The following is a 17,590-nucleotide window of genomic DNA, read 5'->3' on the forward strand; positions in this document are numbered from 1 at the left end:
GCATTGGCTTCCAGCTTCACAGAACAGACTGCCACACTTTACAGCTCTACGTATTCAGTTTTATGTTGAGACCTTTTATTAATCAAAGTGGGAAACAGTATAAGAGATGAATTAGCCTCTTTGACTAATCCAGTTCCCTCTCACCGCTAAAAAAGAGACATGTTATAGATCACATGACAACTGTCTGCAAACAACAAAAAGGGGACTTTGTCCAATCTGATTTCCTGTGGCTCAAACAAGATGAGAAGGCATGCTGGGATTTCAAATGAATGCAGGTGAAACACACAGAACAACTGGTATACTGGAAGCAATTTTTTTTTATTAATCCAGTTAATAAATAAGCTTTTTCATGGACTTCTCTTAAAATGTTCAGAGAGATGCTCAAACAGTTGTTATCAATTAAGCAACTACAAATTTTCCTTTTTTTTTTAAGAACAAAAAATGTCATTGTATGATTACTGAGCTTTAACTCCAAGTTTACAAAAACACAAAATATCAAAAAGGTGTAGTACACTTGTCAGAGCATATTAGGCTTTGGGCAAATAATTACAAAATTAGGCAGACTGTGTTTAACATCATGAAAAAAAATCATACAAAGGTTTGAGCTTTGATTATTGAGTGCTAAAAGGCCTGAAGAGCTGTGACAGATTCAAGCTGAATTTAAGGAACAAAAATGTCTATTGTGTATTAATTTGCTGTCCACAATAAGGAGCAATTTAACTACTTTTTTGTGATTTAAATCTTTATAAGCATTTCCTCTACATATAATTATTATATGGAGTAACAAATGTCAAAATAGAAAATTGTTCATCTTGGCATCGACTGTTTCTGTGTTAGCTTTTGTGGTCAGACATGAGAAAGTGGCGAGTCTCACAACTGGCAAACCCAGTCAAACTGGCATCTGCCACATACTCCCCGGCGTAATGTTGCTACAGGTTCTGACGGCTAAATCAAGAGTCTCTAAACACTGTTTAAAAATCCCAAAGCAACTTCAAGTCATTTATTAGTGGATAAAAACATTCAGTCTTTAAAATCTGAGTGAGTCCAAATGTTACAATTCAGGCCATACTTGTGCAGGAGACTAAAGGCTGTGCATCAGTAACTGACTTTTGTAATCTGGCGACAGTTGAAGCGTGAGGCTGCACAGAGACTGTGGACCAAACAGTGAGTGTAATCTTACTGTTTATGATGCATAAACAATGAACTGAGAAACGTCTATGTAAAACGCAATGAAGCTAACACAAACAAATGATTGATCTACAAATACTGCATAGTTTAATCAGTGCACTTGGATATGCATGTCTTCTAACATGAAGGGAAATGAAAGTGGAGGTCGATGTATTTTTGGTGTTGTTATGCATCTATTTGGAAAGTGTAAACACTACATGAGAACCGTGCTTGGTTCCACCTTCCTGAGCACATCTTCTGATTCATGTTTGAAGAAACGACTGACCTTGTCAAGATAATTATTTCCCATTATATACTATCTATACATCTAGAGGCTTTAAAAAATGGGATCTACTGTACATGATAAATGTTAAGTGCATTGCACACATTACCTGTCAATCAAATTTGGTGCAAGATTCAGACACACGTAGCTTATACAATGCCTATGCTTGTGCTGCTTCATCCGAAAATCAATTTAGAGGAACTGACTGACTGTTTCCTGTACAACTGACCTCAAGCTCAGGAGAGGGGACATACAGCTCAGATCACCTGCCTGTCTTCACCAATAAGACACTTTGGAGGACAGTCTTAAGTGTGTTTCGTGCTTCTGGGGGTCGTTGATTTTCTTCTAAGCTAATAACCGGATGGCGCCGTTCTCAGAGCCCAGCAGTAAGAGCCTCTTGGTGGGAAGGACCGCCAGGCTGGTCAGAGTGCCGCGGAAGTTCTCTGAGCTCAACTTTGTGCTGCTAACAGGGCTCAGGGAGATGTCCGCCATGGAGTACACCCCGATCTTGTTAGCCACTGTTCCGGTTACAATCTCAGGGCCGTAAAGGTCAAAGGCGTGGATGGGGTCGGACTGAGACTTGTACTGGCGAAGAGGCTTGTTTTCCAGATCTTTCCACACGCTGAGTGTGTAGTCAGTGGAGGAGCTGATTACCAAGTTTCCTTCTGCAGCCTGAAATGAAAGAATAGAAGAGTTCAGTGACTGCTGTGGTCAGATCCTGGTGATTAATATCATCTAAAGATTTGAAACGTGTCATTAAGTTCCATTCAATACAAATTAAAAGTCCTTATAAAAACACAAAGAAACACGAAAATTAATAAAGATATTGTAATACATTCAGGATATTTACAAAACTACTTCATCACTTTGATTTTAATTTATATCTATGATATAATTCTTTAAAACACAATCATGTAACACAAACATTAAAATCAGGCAACTACCAACAGCCATATCAGATGATTTCCTTCCTCCTTATAACCCTACATTTGAACATACTTTGAGGTTTGATGAAAAATATGAATATATCATAAGTTATGTTTATGTCACCACAGATTTACAGGTTTTTGAATTTGTTTAGTGTGTTATTTTACTACAAAACTTGGGTTAAATAAGATCAAAAATGAAAATAAAAGGAGTGTATTTGTTTTTTGTGTCTAAAGTAAAGACTGAAACATCCACAGGCTGATCCACGTAAGACCTGTGGGGAAGTCTGAGCAATATGAATGTGCCAATGAGATCCACAGTGGTCTTTATAATGAGTAACTTGTGTCCATATTTGCCTAAACTTGTGCCTTTAAAACTAGAGCTACAATCCTTGACCTAAATTGGGGTTAAATAAAGTTTGCTAATCTTTGCGAACTGTTGACAACAGATTTGCAGGGTACAACTTTCCCCATCCGTGCAGCACTTAGTATATAAACTCCAGCTTTCTGGAAAATGTCAAAATAAAAGCCACTTGGCTGACAGCCTTATTGAACATTCATCACATGACTGCTGAAGAGTACAGCCACACCTCCTGGCTTGATTATGTGAAGCTTACTAAGAATATAACCACTGGCTCTTAAAATTATATCCTGGGTTGTTTTTGTAAAACTTGGAACAGCTCAGGTTTTTAGGAAGTGGAACTTAATTAACGCTCCACCAATTGGTTGACATGCTGCACACACATTAAACAGCAGTATCCCTTCCCTTACAACTACAAACCCAGTGTGTTTAAGATGTTTGTTGATCAGGGGCAGGACAACCAGCAGTGATGCGTCTTTCAAGCTCTCCAGCACAGTCAGAAAGAGGTCAAAAATCAGAGTAAAATTATCTAACAGCCCATGTAGACAACCCAAGCCTGTCTAGGTCAGACATACAGTATGGATATAATGTGGTTGCTCAGAGAGTCAACACAGAAAGACAGATTAACAGGATTATGTGCAGTGTGGGTTGTGATTTCCACAGTGGGAGTCATCCAAAAGTTTCCACCGTTTACCAAAAAGCCTTATTGCAATTTCAAACCCTCCAGGTTTTTTCAAACGACTACACCAAAGCTTACAAATCAGACAATATCAATGTTCTCATCCTCCCACTGCTCCATCTGGTTTCTCAAAATACAGACTACATTTAAAAGTTAAGCAACAATGACTTGAAATAGTTCTCAGTATCTTGCAACATGATTTAAATGAGGTCAGAATAACTGTCAGCTGTGCTTGGCTGGGATTTATCAGGTAAAACACAAAGTTTGAGTGGCCACACAATTTTGTGACACATTGAAGGGCCCACGTACGGCCCACGTCTCGAGTAAACAACACGACTGTTCACAAAGTCCCACGTGTCAGCCCACTGTTGAGGAACACAAAATGGACATGCATCCTTGTTGTTACAAGGGCTGGAGTTAGTTTGTGACCTTGATTTAGTTTGTGACCTTGATTTAGTTTCAGTATTACTTTATCACAGATCTCTCTGTATCACTTTAGAGCTGGACACAGAGCCTTTCAAATGTATTAGGGCACTTACCCAACTGAGATTTTCTTTCAGGAAAAAAAATCTACTTTTGTTGACATTCAAAATATACAAACTAATACAAAAATAGCAGTAATCCTAATGTCGCCCAATAGTCTACAGATGAGATATAGACAGATTAATCGGCCAATTCATGGCATTTTGAAAAATTGGCGTCGGCCCATTCCTGTGCTCAGGCTAATTAAAAATATATATACAAATAATGTCTGCAGAGACCATACACTGTATAAATAATGGAGTTAGTATCTGTGATGTCACCCATCTGTTCCTGAAGCGCTGTTTTGAAGCCAATTGTCAGGAGGAGCTCAACCAAACTTAGTGTGAGGTAAAGAGGCGGGGTTTGAGCCTCCTAGCCAACAGCTGTAGGGTTCAAGTCAGTCATGTCCTTACATGGGCAAAACTGGTAATCTTAATATCTTCTGAACTGTTGCGTTATAATTAAATTCACCCCCTGTACAGTGTGTGCAGATAGAGAAATTAGCTACGTAGACCCAAGCCATCTTTTTAACCAGGCTGTAAACATGTTTATTAATGCTGTAAAGATCATCATTTCTGAATTGGTGTCTATGTGGTTTCAGGTGTCTCTGAAGCCAGCCTCAAGCGGATACTTGATGAGTTGCAGTTTATAACACTTCTGCATGAGCTTCATATTTTGTGACCGGAGGTTGCCGCTTGCTGCAGACACTGCAGGCAGCCTCATCAGTGTGGCTACTGTCCAGCAATGTTAACATCCCCATAAATGATAACACATTTGTCCCATTCTAAATGACAGCAAATCAAATCCAAAACTGCCCAGTGTTTCATATCGATTCAGTTATGATGTATACAACAACGCTGTTTAATATTGCCTCTGACATTAATATCAGTCATGTTCTGAAATCTGTAACATAACACAATGAATTTTACTATTTTACAAATTAAATGCATCTAAAACATGTTAATAGCTAAGACAACCATGTGCTGTTTATTAGATTGTAATGTGCATGGAAAAAACTATATTATTATTAACGCAAAAAAACAACAACAATGTGATATCTGCATTTTATATCAGCCATCAGCTGACCTGCTCTCTTATTATCTGCCAGTGAAAAACTAATATTGGTCAACCACTATTCCAGACTACAGTTTTATTCAGCCTTAGTTTGGAATTTCGGCTATTTTTTCAATTTTTGTTTCGTTTTTGGAGCCACAGTGACAGTAAGGGGAAAAATGAAAGAGCAATGCAATCCTATGTCCCTATCCTGGTTGACCAATTGCAGTGGTAGAGACTGGTGATTCACAGACTGCTTAACCGCAAAGCACACCCATCCTTATAATTAATATTCCTCAAAGCAGGAACTTCCTGCTGCCCTGAGACTAATATTAATTACCATCTATTTTGATAGTCATGATTTGATTAAAAATGGTTAAATATTTTTTTTAAATGTGTTAATAAGACATACACTGGAGGCGCAGTTGGCACAGCTTGTCACAAATTCCCAGGTTTGGGCCAAAAATCTTATTTTGCACCACATCAACTTCATCCTGCATCTATTTCCTGTCTCTATATTTACATAATGCTTTTCAAACAAAAGGTAACGATGCCCAAACATATACAATAAGCCTGACTGAGCTCTAAAGATGAAAGGTAAAGACCCACACACCCACACACTCTCTAAGTGTACCTTCATTTGGAGGATATCTCCCTCATGAGCCGGCCAGCCTTTCAGAACCAGACCAGTGCGTGCGTCTAGCAGAACAATGAAGCCAGATGAGAAACCTGCAGCCACAGTGCGCCCCGAGGGGCTCACTGCCAGGTAGCGGATGAGCCCGGCGCTCACATTGTTGTATGCCAGACGAAACTCATGCTGAGGACACAGGGGAGGATTTGTCAATGTCAGGGCTGAAATAACTCTATAGTGGAGGAATGTTTTAAAAAAAAAATGCTAGCATTTTGTTAACACAGTAATCAATGTTAATTAGTGGATGTTTTATGGATTGAGTCTCGCCAGAATGAGCTTGCTAAGTGAAATTACAACCTGCAATCCTGGTTTGCGAGGATCAATGAAGCGGAGAACAGAATCTGCGCTGCCAAACACAACACTGCAGTGTGGGGCTGGCATAGTGGTGACAGCTGTGATGGGATTCTTCCCATCCACGGCTTCATATGAGCGGATCTGCTTGCCTATGGAAAATAGATAGAGTTGTTTCAGAGAAAAGTAGTTATTTCACAAAGTATTTGAGTGCCATATTCGTATGTCTTAGATGCAATTTTCTGTATGCAGCAGAAGTTTATTGTGTTTCATCTCTCTCACCTGTATACTGGTCCCACAGGTGCACAGTGCCATCACAGCTGACCACCTCCTGTGAAGCCTCAAGCTGTCCAACATAGAAAACTGACTTGCGATGGTCGTTATACGTCATCCTGGGCTCCACCTCCTGCGTTCCATCGCCGTGGTTATAGAGGGGCCAAAGCTTCACCGTCTTGTCTTTACTACCCGAGAGGAAATAATCTTCTCCTGCCAGTGGTGCCAAACACTTTGTGGTGCCCGAGTGACCCAGAAAGCTCTGCAATCGGATCTGGTGGAAGTGGAAATGTGGGTCCTGCTGATTTAAGCCGATCTCATACTGCCAGTAGGCCAGCCAGTTTCCCTGCAGCGAGCGCCCGCTACGAGGAAGCTCCTGCTTCAGGGCGCTGTCTTCGGGGGTGGGGTCTGCCACCCAGGAGGAGGAAAAGGACGCAGTGCCAGCAGATGAAGTGGTGAAAGTGGAGGAGGTGGTGATGATGGGTGTGATATGGCTGGAACGTCCCCAAGAACCAGCCAAGCCCAAGGTGGAACTTGCATCAAAATCGGCGTCCCTGGATACTTGGATACGGTTTCCTACCAGGTGGCTCCCAAACGTGCCTGACTCAGGGAGGGAGTCTCCCAGCTGGATGGAGTTGGAAGAAGGTGCGGGGAAAGGACTGCCACCCACACGTCTGCCAAAAACAGAGGGAGCACCTGCGGAGGGCGGAGGAAGGTCCACCCGAGACGCTGATGACAGGTTTGTCCCAGGACTCACCTGACTCACACTCTGATGGTAAGACTGGGCCAACTGCCAGACCAGCTCGTGGTTGGGCACCAGTTTCCGAATTGCTGCGTCACCTGAAGAAGAATCACAAAGTCACCTGCTGTATACCACTGGAGAGTCAAACCAGTGAAGATATGTACAGTGTATATGACCCACCTATGAGGCAGTAGAAGGGGATGTACGAGGCATGGGCCATCTCAGGGTTGAAAACAGTCTGCAGCTCCTCCAACACCCCTAACTCATAAGTCACATTTGACCCATCAGGAGTGCAGACATCCACAACTGTGACTTCTCCCATCATCCTGCGAGGGGCGCCATCCAGCTACAGTGTAAAAGGAGCACATTAGTTATTACAGGTGAAAGAAGCAGATTTAACAACATGGAGAAACTTCTAAATAATCTGACTTAATAAGGAACAAAATCATGCCTCGCTGACAAAGTCATGCACTCTCAGTCTGACAGTCAGATACTTGGTATTCAAGTTTCTGTCTCCTGTTATTTCCATCCATATTTTTATCTGCCTTTGTGTCATTTGTTTTTGAAAAAGTCTTTGTCACAGATCTGCTTGTTGAAAGTCTTCTAGAAATAAACCTGATGTGCTGCTTGTCAATCTTTTTGATTTGTATATTTTGGGGGGTTTGTGTGTGCGTACCTGGGGCTGCAGAGAATGCAGCAGAGAGAAGACGGCGAAGAACCGGCGCAGAGTGTCAGCCATATGCTGCTGTACCATCTCCCTCCCGATGCGCAGACAGATGAGAGCCATCAAGCTGAGAGTCTTGAGACAGACGGCAGTGCGAGTCTGCACCCCACTGGGGAACCTGAGTACAGCAGAACAAGTACAACCAAGCAGAGGTTGAATGACAGATCTATTGTAGCAACTATCTGATTTCACTTTATTACATCACAAAAATAAGAAGACATTCCACTTTCAAAAAAATAAAAACAACACTTCAAAAAGTATGTGACAAAAAAAACACTAAACAACCTTTCTGCAATGTTCTGCGATTTGACACGCCGAGCCTGACAGTCAAGCCCTGTCAGAAGTTAGACTTCAACAGACGATGAGAAAATGTGCGCGGCTGTACGCGTAGTACTTACCCCATGCGTGGAGTGGTAAGCAAGTCAAGAAGTGGAAGAAGCACGTCCTGATTGATCTTCATCAGCATGTCCATTAAGGTGGTGTCAGAGAGAAAGACGATGATCTTCTGTGTCAGTGCAACGGCTCCAAGCAGACTTGCCTCCTTGCGTGTGTTCAGGCGTTGTGAAGAAGGTGGAGAAACCTGGGACCAACATTTGTGAAATTCATCAATCATAGACACATAGTTTACACAAAAAATATATCTAGCCCAAGTTACTTTACAAACAACAAATCAAGATTGGTCAGATAAGGTTTAAGGAATGGACTTGTACTTATATAGCACTTTTCTAGTCTTTCTGACCACTCAAAGCACTTTTACACTACTCGTCACATTCACCCATTCATACCCATTCACTCACTGATGGTAGAGGCTGCTATTTAGTAAGGGACCATCAGTGTAAGCTAATCTCATTTGTTCACCTTCACACACCTCTGAACAACAGAGGGAGCAATTCGGGGTTCAGTGTCTTGCTCAAGGACACTTCGGCATGTGACTGCCGGAGCTGGGATCAAACCACCAACCTTCCGATTGATAGACGACCGACTTTACCAACTGAGCCACGGCCGCCCCTTTTATAATAATAATAATAATAATAATAATAATAATAATAATAATAATAATAATAATAATAATAAATAATAAATAATAATAATACATTATATCATTTTTATTATTATTAATTTTGTTATTAAGGTTTTCTGCATGATGTATTTTCTTACCAGATATCCAATGTAAGGCAGGTACTGGTAAGTGAGTACAGGCTCTCCATAAAGTTGAGCTATATAAATGAGACACTCCAACACAGGCCCTGCTGTCTGGTCACCAACCACAGGTCTCTTCTCATAAACACTGCCCAAACCCACGCTCTCCAAACCGCTTTCCTCAATCGGAGAGGTCACAAACTGGTGTTTCTCAGGACCTACAGGCAGAAAATATAAGGAGATTAAGGGCTGCAGAAAACACAGGCAGCAACACATGAAGCTGGGTTGAGATAATTAACTGTACCATTTCATTGATAGAATTAAAAAGTGAAAGATTTGAATGTGTGTACCGATGTAACAATTAGTGAGCAGTCGCAGCAAGTTTCTGGCTACGTATCGAGACGTCACTGTTGGTCCAAGCTTTGCAGACAGCCATCGCACCGTTTTGCAGACTGTGTCTGTGAACAGAGATAAAAATAAATTCAGTTAACTCTGTAAGCAGTGAAGTGATAAACCAGAACCTCTGTCTGTCACTCACCTAGAAGAATCTTCTGCTCTTTCTCCTCTGACTCCTCGGTAGGACCGTGGTCTTCCTCCTCGCCCTGCTCTCCCACAGTGTCCTTCTCTGTCTCCTCCAGTCCCATTCCGTTCACAAACTCACCCTCCAGAGTGGCAACTGTGTCTATTGTGTCTATCGTGCAAGCAGAAAGAGTGAGCTCCAGGTTGTGAACAGGGGGCTCATCTGTCTCCTCTTGACCCACATTAGTCTCAGTCACCTCCTCTTCCTCCAGCTCTCCTCCCTCCTCTCCCTCACTGGCCTGTTTGAGGTCCTGGCTGCTGTCAGCAGACTTCAGACTGGCACGATCCCTCATTGAGTCTCCATCACCCAGTGACAGCTCACTTGTGCTGCTTTTGTCACTTAGTTTCCCCACACTTAGAGACTCCTGGTCCTGCTCCTTGGCTGCAGCATTCTGGCTCTGCTGTTTCCCAGCAGCCACTCCTGCTCCGCTGTTGACATAGAACCCATTCTGAAAGTCCTCAGCCTCTGAGAGGAACACTTGGTCATTGAGGCTGATGCCAGAGGAGTAATCGACCATTCCTGAGTCTCCCACCGCCCCGACTCCTCCTGGAGCTCCGCTGCTGCCTCCCATAGCACCACTAACAGACCCAGAAGATGAGCGCTGCTCGCCACACTGAAAGTCCTCTTCCTCTTCCTCACCTAGATTACAGGTGCCCCCCCTCAGCCCTTTGCAAGCTTCTCCAGCAGTGTCAGAGCTGCAGCTTTCAAACCCTGTGATGACCTGCAGCACATGGGGGAGCAGGCTGGACAGAAAAGCCTGCAGGCCGAGCCTCACGATCAGTTGCAGAATGAAACAGTCCGTGTAAAGATAGAAGCGTCCTCGCAGGCAGTGAGGGTTTTCATAAACGTTGATTAGTGGTTTCAGTAAGTACTTGTTTGCATTTCTGGGACCGAGTACTCGAGAGATGGGCTCAAAAAGATACCAAGCAGCATACACAGCTGTGCACTCCTCAAGCATGAGGGATAGAATGAAGGGTAAGAGAATCTCAAGACCCTCAGCTGTGATGCTACCCCGCAACAGTGTCTCAAGCTGCTGCCACAGGTGAAACACAATATCTCTTCCTTGAAAACCGCACGTGGTCTCCAGTTTGGCATGGTAGGAAAAGATAAATTGATGGAGTGGTGCGAAATAGGAGGGAAAAGAAAAGGGGGAGATGATTGAGTTCAATAGCTGGCAAGGGTTTGGGGGAGGCACACCGTCACGGATGGGGTCATACTTGAAAAGAAGCGGACGTGGGCAATCTGGTAACTCTCTTTGTGCTGTTCCAGAGTGCTTCTCTATTAGCAGCAGTGTCTCCAGAGCATGATGTAAGCACAGTGGCACATCACGGAGGCTGCCGGAGCAGAGCTTCATAACAGCTTGGAAACGCTGTCTGAGGGGGTTTCCTGGTTTCACTCCCCGCAGTTTACAAGAGTAGAATATCTCTGCGATGAGAACGCCCAGGGCCTGCATGTCCCTTTGGTAGAGCTGTGTAAGAGAGGGAAGAGATTCAATTATCCCGCTGTCTCTTACGCAGCCACTGGACACTTCAGCGTGCAGACTCTTCACCAAGAAATTGTTCAATTTCTCCAGCTCCTCCAAGGGCTGCAATGCGTTGAATCCCTCAGGGAGGCTGATTTTGATTTCGTCTGCGTTTGAGGAAGTCACACCGCCCTCTGCGTGTTTTTTGTTCATAGGCCCGCCTCTTTGTAACATGGCACTGCGTAAACCCGGGCCTAAGCTGCTTGCTAGGTCACCAGGGAATGAACTTGGGGACTGGGATACAATAAGCGCTGTGTGTTCTCCTCCTGCAGTATTGCCTGGCAGTGGCACAGCGCAGGACACAGTGGATGTTAACGAATCCAAGGCTTCCATTCCTTGTTCGAGCTCTTCCTCTCTGTCTACCATGGTCCAGCCACTGGACTCGCAGCCTGTGGACTCTGGCACCATTCCATCCACAGTGTCAGCGGCGGTGTCGATTTGAGGGAAGTGTAGAGAAGGCACGTTTAGAGCAGCAAGGCCAAGGAGAGGAGGTTCTGCTGGAGCGTACTGGGAAGAAGATAAGCGGGGCGGGTGGGGCTGGTCAAAGAGCTGGACTACACCGTAGGTAGTCAGGTTGGTGTGGTTGTCCACCAGGTGCAGGCACACATTCTTGGCTTTAACGGCTTCTTTACCAGACAGCTTGTAGCCAAATGTGAGATCGATCCAATGATGCAAATACTGGGACACCTCTCTGCTCTCAAGGAGGCGCCGATGGACCTCAATGAACTCCTCACACGACTTGCACCAGGAAGGCACATCCAGATCTGGCATGTCAGGGTGGATTGAGCGAAAAATGGAGGGATCTGTGTAGAACTCTGGAATACACTCATCAGGGCTCCAGCTCTGCATGCGCTCCATACTGGCCGGGTACTCATTTGGCTCCCACTGGGATCTAACATGGCTGCACAACACTGACTTGGGCGTCTGCCGGGCTTTGTAGACGTAGTAGGTGATGTCTGAGAGCACATCAGAAATGTGATGAGGCACATGGAGGTGCTCTGGCTGTCCAGTACCACCAGCACCTACAGAGCCGCTGAGGTCTCCGCCTACAACACCTCCACCGACTCCATTACCCACTGCAGCTGCTAAAGCCTCTTTGGTCATCTCATATGTGAAGTCCAGCTGTTTATCTCCCTTTGTGAGCCTGAACTTTGACCTCCTGAGGTCCCGGAATTTTCCAAATGGCACAGTGAAGTCCACCACCCAAGGCAGCACTGGGTGATAATTTGGGTCTCCTTCTCGTCGCCCTGCTAACCGGTTCAGTTCCATCAAGTAGCGGAAGTTACTAACTCGGCCATGGACCCAGTCCAGAACTAACGTCTTGAGCTCACCGAAGCAGTCTTTGCAAAGTATCTTGTTCTCTGGGCTCACACATACATTTTCACTTGGCAGGACACTTTTTGGCACTTGTCTGCCGGTAACATAACTGTTTGCATCCCCCTCTGTCCCCAGGTCCTCGTAATGGGCTAGGTTGAGCTTTAGTCGGCTGCAGAGCTGCTCATCTACTGCTATGTCCTGCAGGGAGAGCTCTCCACAAGACAGGCCAGTTGCATGACATGCCTGCAGAGCTATTAGTAACTGGTAGAGAATGAACAACACTTTGGCATGGCTGTTAGCGAGCTTGGCTGGGCTGAAGGAGACAATGTCATGGAGTGAATACTGAGTGTATGGTAGAATTACGTACAGCATCTCTGCAGTCTCCAGCAGACACTCTGCGGGCAGAACGTTAGGACACAGACAGTCTGACTGGGACTTTGATGTGCAAGATGAACTGGATGGCAAGTAGTTTTCTTTCTCTTTTTCCCTGGCTGGAGAGAGGGATGGCGAAACTCTTTCGGGTGAGATGAAAGTGGCATTAAAAAGCTTCTGTAAAGCATGACGGAGTGCATCTACGGCTGCAGCGTGCATCTGCTCATTAGGTCCTGCATATTTCTGCACACGTTTGTAGTGGGCTTCTCGCCACAGATTCCTGAAAGAGAAAAAGACATCAAACTGATCACTTCACTGCAAACAGACATTTACATGATACTGAATCTGAGAATTATATCTCTAACATGCGTGTGAAACGTTGACCTAATCACACCAAATGGAGAAATAACATATGGTTCATTAGACTGAAAAAACACACGAACCTAACAGAAACTAAAACTGGTTATCCTTAACTTTCAGACTTGCTCAAGGAACTGATTCAAAAGCTCAATGTTTCATCTTGATCTCATTTATTTCAGTTGACCAAGTTGTTTGAAGTATTTGAGGACAGTTACCAAAATATTAAATTGGAACAGGAAAGCAGGAAATCCTCCCGTTTTGATTGACTGTTTCATTTTTAAGTGATATCACAAAAAGCCTTAAAGCTCTTAGGATGAAAGAAATTATATCCACAAAAATAAGAGTTAAAGGTAAATAAAATGAGGATCATGGGGTGGCATTCATAGACACATTCAACAGTGGAAGAGTATATTTGTACTACCTGACGTTATGATGCGACACACACTGCATGGTTTTGACATAAGAATCCTGTGGCATGAATTCCATAAGTTGTTGGCAAGGATCTCTGGCCAATCTGTAGCTCAGCTTGCTTTTCCTCAGACCCTGAATGCACACTCGTGTCCAGCCAGGAGGCAACTTTGCCTGGGAACACTGCAGGTAGGTCAGAATCTCAGCCTCATTGATGCTGTCGAGGCGGGCACAGCGCATGACCCTCTTCTCCCTCAGGCCCATCACCCAGCGTGTAGGAACAATGGCAATGATCTCCCTCGCACGGGGACCTGGGCCTTGCTGCCTCCTGTCAATCCCCAAGTCTTTCTCAACTGCTTGCATCAGCCAATCCATGGTGAGTCTTGAACGCTTGCAAAGAGTCCCACAATGTTCTGCTGCGCACAGCTCACTGTCTTCTGTTAGGATGACTTTCAAACATTCATGGAGAAAGAACCCAAAGCCTTCAAGGGAAGGCGCGATCACCTCTTCAGCCTGTCCCTCTCAGGAAACTGTAAAGCATAATTGGAAAATCAGATTAGCAACTGCAGTAGAGACAAACTACAAACAAGGGTGGTTGTATCTGGATATTATTTTTAAACAGTAGAAGGCGCTATCTGTATTATACTCTGCTTGTTTAACATCATTAAGTCTCTTGCGCTGCTCTCTCGTCACTCGCTGAGTGGAGGTGTTTTAAGTTTAAAGCATGTTTCAGAATCAGCTGACTAAAGGTGTTGCACACAGCGGAGACTCTCAGCTGGGGGCTGCAGCTGAGTGACAGGTCTCCATGAGCGCTTTTTTTCTCCGCCGCCGGACTGATTCTGACCCGGTTGCGCTCCCGGCTGACACCTTACCGCATTTAAATTGCTTATTTTTCTCAATAAGAAGAAGAAAACTGGACACTGTGAGTCCAAAATATGATCCTGTTCAGTTGTCCTGTTGCAGTAAATCCACATGTTGAAGTCTGAGTCTTAGACCATGTGTCCACAGAGGTTATTTATAAGCCTGCTCCTCATGTTGATATTCAACGTGTTTAACATTTTGAACACCTCAATATGATCCGTAGCTGTTTAATACCATCAGTTATATACATACATTGTGTCGTGAAGGAAATTTTAATTTAGGGGGAAAAAATGCATTTAGCATTCTTTGGCAACTTTTAGGTTTTTTTAATGATTAAACGATGGTTCATTGTTAACAATTACAAAGAACGATCACAGAAAATACTTTAGAAATTTACATCCCTAATTCAAAAGAGATTTACCTTTTTTTAATATTTAATACTTTAATTTGGGAATTGTTCACTCTCCTTTTCTCTATAATTGTTCTGAAATTTTCAAACAAGGTATTTTTGTATGGTGATTTTAGTTTTTTTGCAAGGTGCGTAAAAAGTGTGCAGTGGTTTTATTTGAATTACAACACACCTTAAAAATGAAAAAGGATTACTTTGTTTACAAAGAAATATAAGAGAAAAAAATATATATTGCAGCTGTCCATATCTGAGAACTGAAATGAAATAATAGGGTTCATTAATGCGTATAGAAAATGTAATATATGTGGTTGATATGTATGTGATGAATATAATATGTAATGAATATGGTATGTGATTAATGTATATGGGATGAATGTAGTGTGTTATGAATATATAATGTATTGTATGAATTTATGTGCTTTGGCAATAACATCTCTTTGTTCATGCCAATAAAGCAAAATTGAATTGAATTGAAAAAATGATTTAAATTTTGAGTTCAATCCAGTTCTCTTGAAAACTGTTAGACAATCGTATCGTGGACAAAAAAATGGGAATCAAATCAAATGGTGGGTTGAATCATGTATCCTCACATCCCTAGTAGAGACTGATACAATCATAGTGTGATGTGATGTTTGTGAATGCACATGACTCCTTGTCCTTCTTTAAATCCCTGAAGTTGAAGCTCAGCACAGCTCACATGACTGAAGTGCCCCAACAACACAGCTACACTCCCCCCTGGTGGATAGTTGGTTAAGAAGCCTCAGATTTTAAGTTTAGTTTTTACATTGAAGCTTTATGACAGGCAATCAATCAACCCATGCGTCTGATTGATCTAAGATTTACATTTAGTAGGGCAGGTAAGAAAGAAGGTACAAACAGTAAATGTGAGCTCGGCGGGTAATCAGAGATAACATCTTGAAAAACAACAATGCACAATTTAAAGCGTCTCCTGAAATACTGTCAGCATTAAACACTGCATGCAGGTGTTATTCAGACAAAAACACACTTCTTCATGTTTTAAATATAAGGAGAGTTTGCAACCTTGCGACGTTTGAGGAACTCACGTCAACTTAGCAGCAGTTAGCTTAACAAAGTGGCTAACGTTGCAATAACTACTGAATTAAAGCGATCAAGAATATAACAGAACTGTGATCACAGAGTCATACAATGGCAATCACACAGGTTGGATTTCACCCATCAGTAACTTCTGAGTCAGCTGAAGACAGAGCTCACTGTCTGGTGTTTTAGCTTACCTCTCACCACATTAAGCTAACGATGCTCCGCTTCACGCATGATGACTTTGTACTGCGTTAATTCTCGACAACACGGACATCCTTCAGTGCACTACCACACGTCACTACGAGCTCCATTTCCCGTTGTTTGCTGGAGCATGTCATCAGACAAACGACAGTCAGTCAGCGGATCATGGTGTTTAGCTCTGTGCTAGCTGGAGCCATGTTGTAGAAACGACACCTCACGTGACACAACAGCAGCCCCAGCTCATGTGATTCTGCTGCTGCAGCTGCCAGACAGGAAGGAAGAACACTTCCTCTATACACTGGAAATAACATTCAAGAAACACCATGCATGATTTCTGTGATTCATTTGTGAAGAAGTGGACACTCTGTTGTATTGTAGATGAAGTGACACATGCAGTGAATAAAGACACATATATGTTGATGATGTATTAAATTGGATAAATCTTAATTAAACATTTAAAAACAATAGCAAGTTTTTTGTTTGTTTGTTTTTGTTTGTTTTGTTTATTCTACTTTTTAATTTGTTTTTGGTTCTTTCGTTCCTTTTATTATTATTTTTTTGTTTATTTATTAATTTATTCGTTTTTTTCTTGTATGATTATATTATTATTTCCATGTGTGTGTATGTGCATGTATATATATGTATATATGTATGTATGTAGGTGTATCTGGATATATATGGATGTATATTTGTATTTTTATACTTATTGCTCTTTTATCTTTTTCAATTATTTATTTTTTGATATTCATCTACTCATTGTATTATAGTTTCACAATTCTTTATTTTCCTGCTTGAGTACTTATCAATCTTTTATTTTAAGATATTATCACGTATTATTGTCATTTTTTAAATTCATTTTCTTAATGTGTTTCTTATACAAAAAACGTCACTTACTTGAATTGTTTGCATTGATCTTTTTTTTGTAATGTGTCAAAATCTAAATAAAAAGATATTTGAAAAAAAAATAACAATAAAAACAATAGTAAGGGGTGTTATACCGGAAGTCTGTTCAATCCTGTTTTAAACTATCAAGGTGGATTAAAACTGCTATTTTAAAGTGGACATACATTTATTTTAGTGGTTGCATAACATTCAAGAAACACCATGCATGATTTCTGTGGTTCATTTGTGAAGAAGTGGACAGTCTGTTGTATTGTAGATGTAGTGACACATACAGGGAATAAAGACACATATATGTCTATGATGTATATCGATTGGATAAATCTAAATTAAACATTTAAAAACAATAGTAAGAGGTTTGATTAAAAAGTTCTGCTATTTTAAAGTAGACATACATTTATTTTAGGGGTTGTATTTACATCTCCTTGATGTAACTTAAAATATTGCCATAGGCTAAATAATTTAGAGTGCATGTGACAAACAGGGGCGTCACCAGGAATTCTTGGCCCCCTGAAAAGATATCTCAGTGGGCCCCATCACCACAGCCAACCCTACAAAATATAACATTGCTGCTACAATACTGGTTGATTTACATTAAACAAAAATATATGCTTAAAACTATCCTGATTAACTGACTCAAATCTACATATCAATATTATAGTTGTTGGTTTTATTTTTACAATTTCTCCAAATGTAACTGCACAATATTGACCTTCAGACTTTCCATCTCTTTAAAAATGATTATTTGA

At 42.1% G+C, this 17,590-nt stretch overlaps 1 protein-coding gene across 1 annotated transcript; it reads right to left on the bottom strand.

The window, feature by feature from the left end:
• Window positions 1–53: 53 nt before the first annotated feature.
• Window positions 54–16,200, bottom strand: wdr81 (WD repeat domain 81). Its single transcript, XM_034700409.1, has 12 exons — window positions 15,935–16,200; window positions 13,425–13,941; window positions 9,391–12,923; window positions 9,203–9,310; window positions 8,871–9,070; window positions 8,111–8,292; window positions 7,665–7,830; window positions 7,169–7,334; window positions 6,256–7,086; window positions 5,980–6,125; window positions 5,626–5,808; window positions 54–2,122 (listed from the first exon to the last, which is right to left on the bottom strand). The coding sequence occupies exons 2-12, from the start codon at window positions 13,784–13,786 to the stop codon at window positions 1,796–1,798; spliced, it is 6,204 nt and encodes a 2,067-aa protein (XP_034556300.1). The 5' UTR covers window positions 13,787–13,941; window positions 15,935–16,200; the 3' UTR covers window positions 54–1,795.
• Window positions 16,201–17,590: the final 1,390 nt, after the last annotated feature.

This window comes from Notolabrus celidotus, chromosome 14 (genome assembly GCF_009762535.1).
Source record: "Notolabrus celidotus isolate fNotCel1 chromosome 14, fNotCel1.pri, whole genome shotgun sequence".
NCBI classification, from domain to species: Eukaryota; Metazoa; Chordata; class Actinopteri; order Labriformes; family Labridae; genus Notolabrus; species Notolabrus celidotus.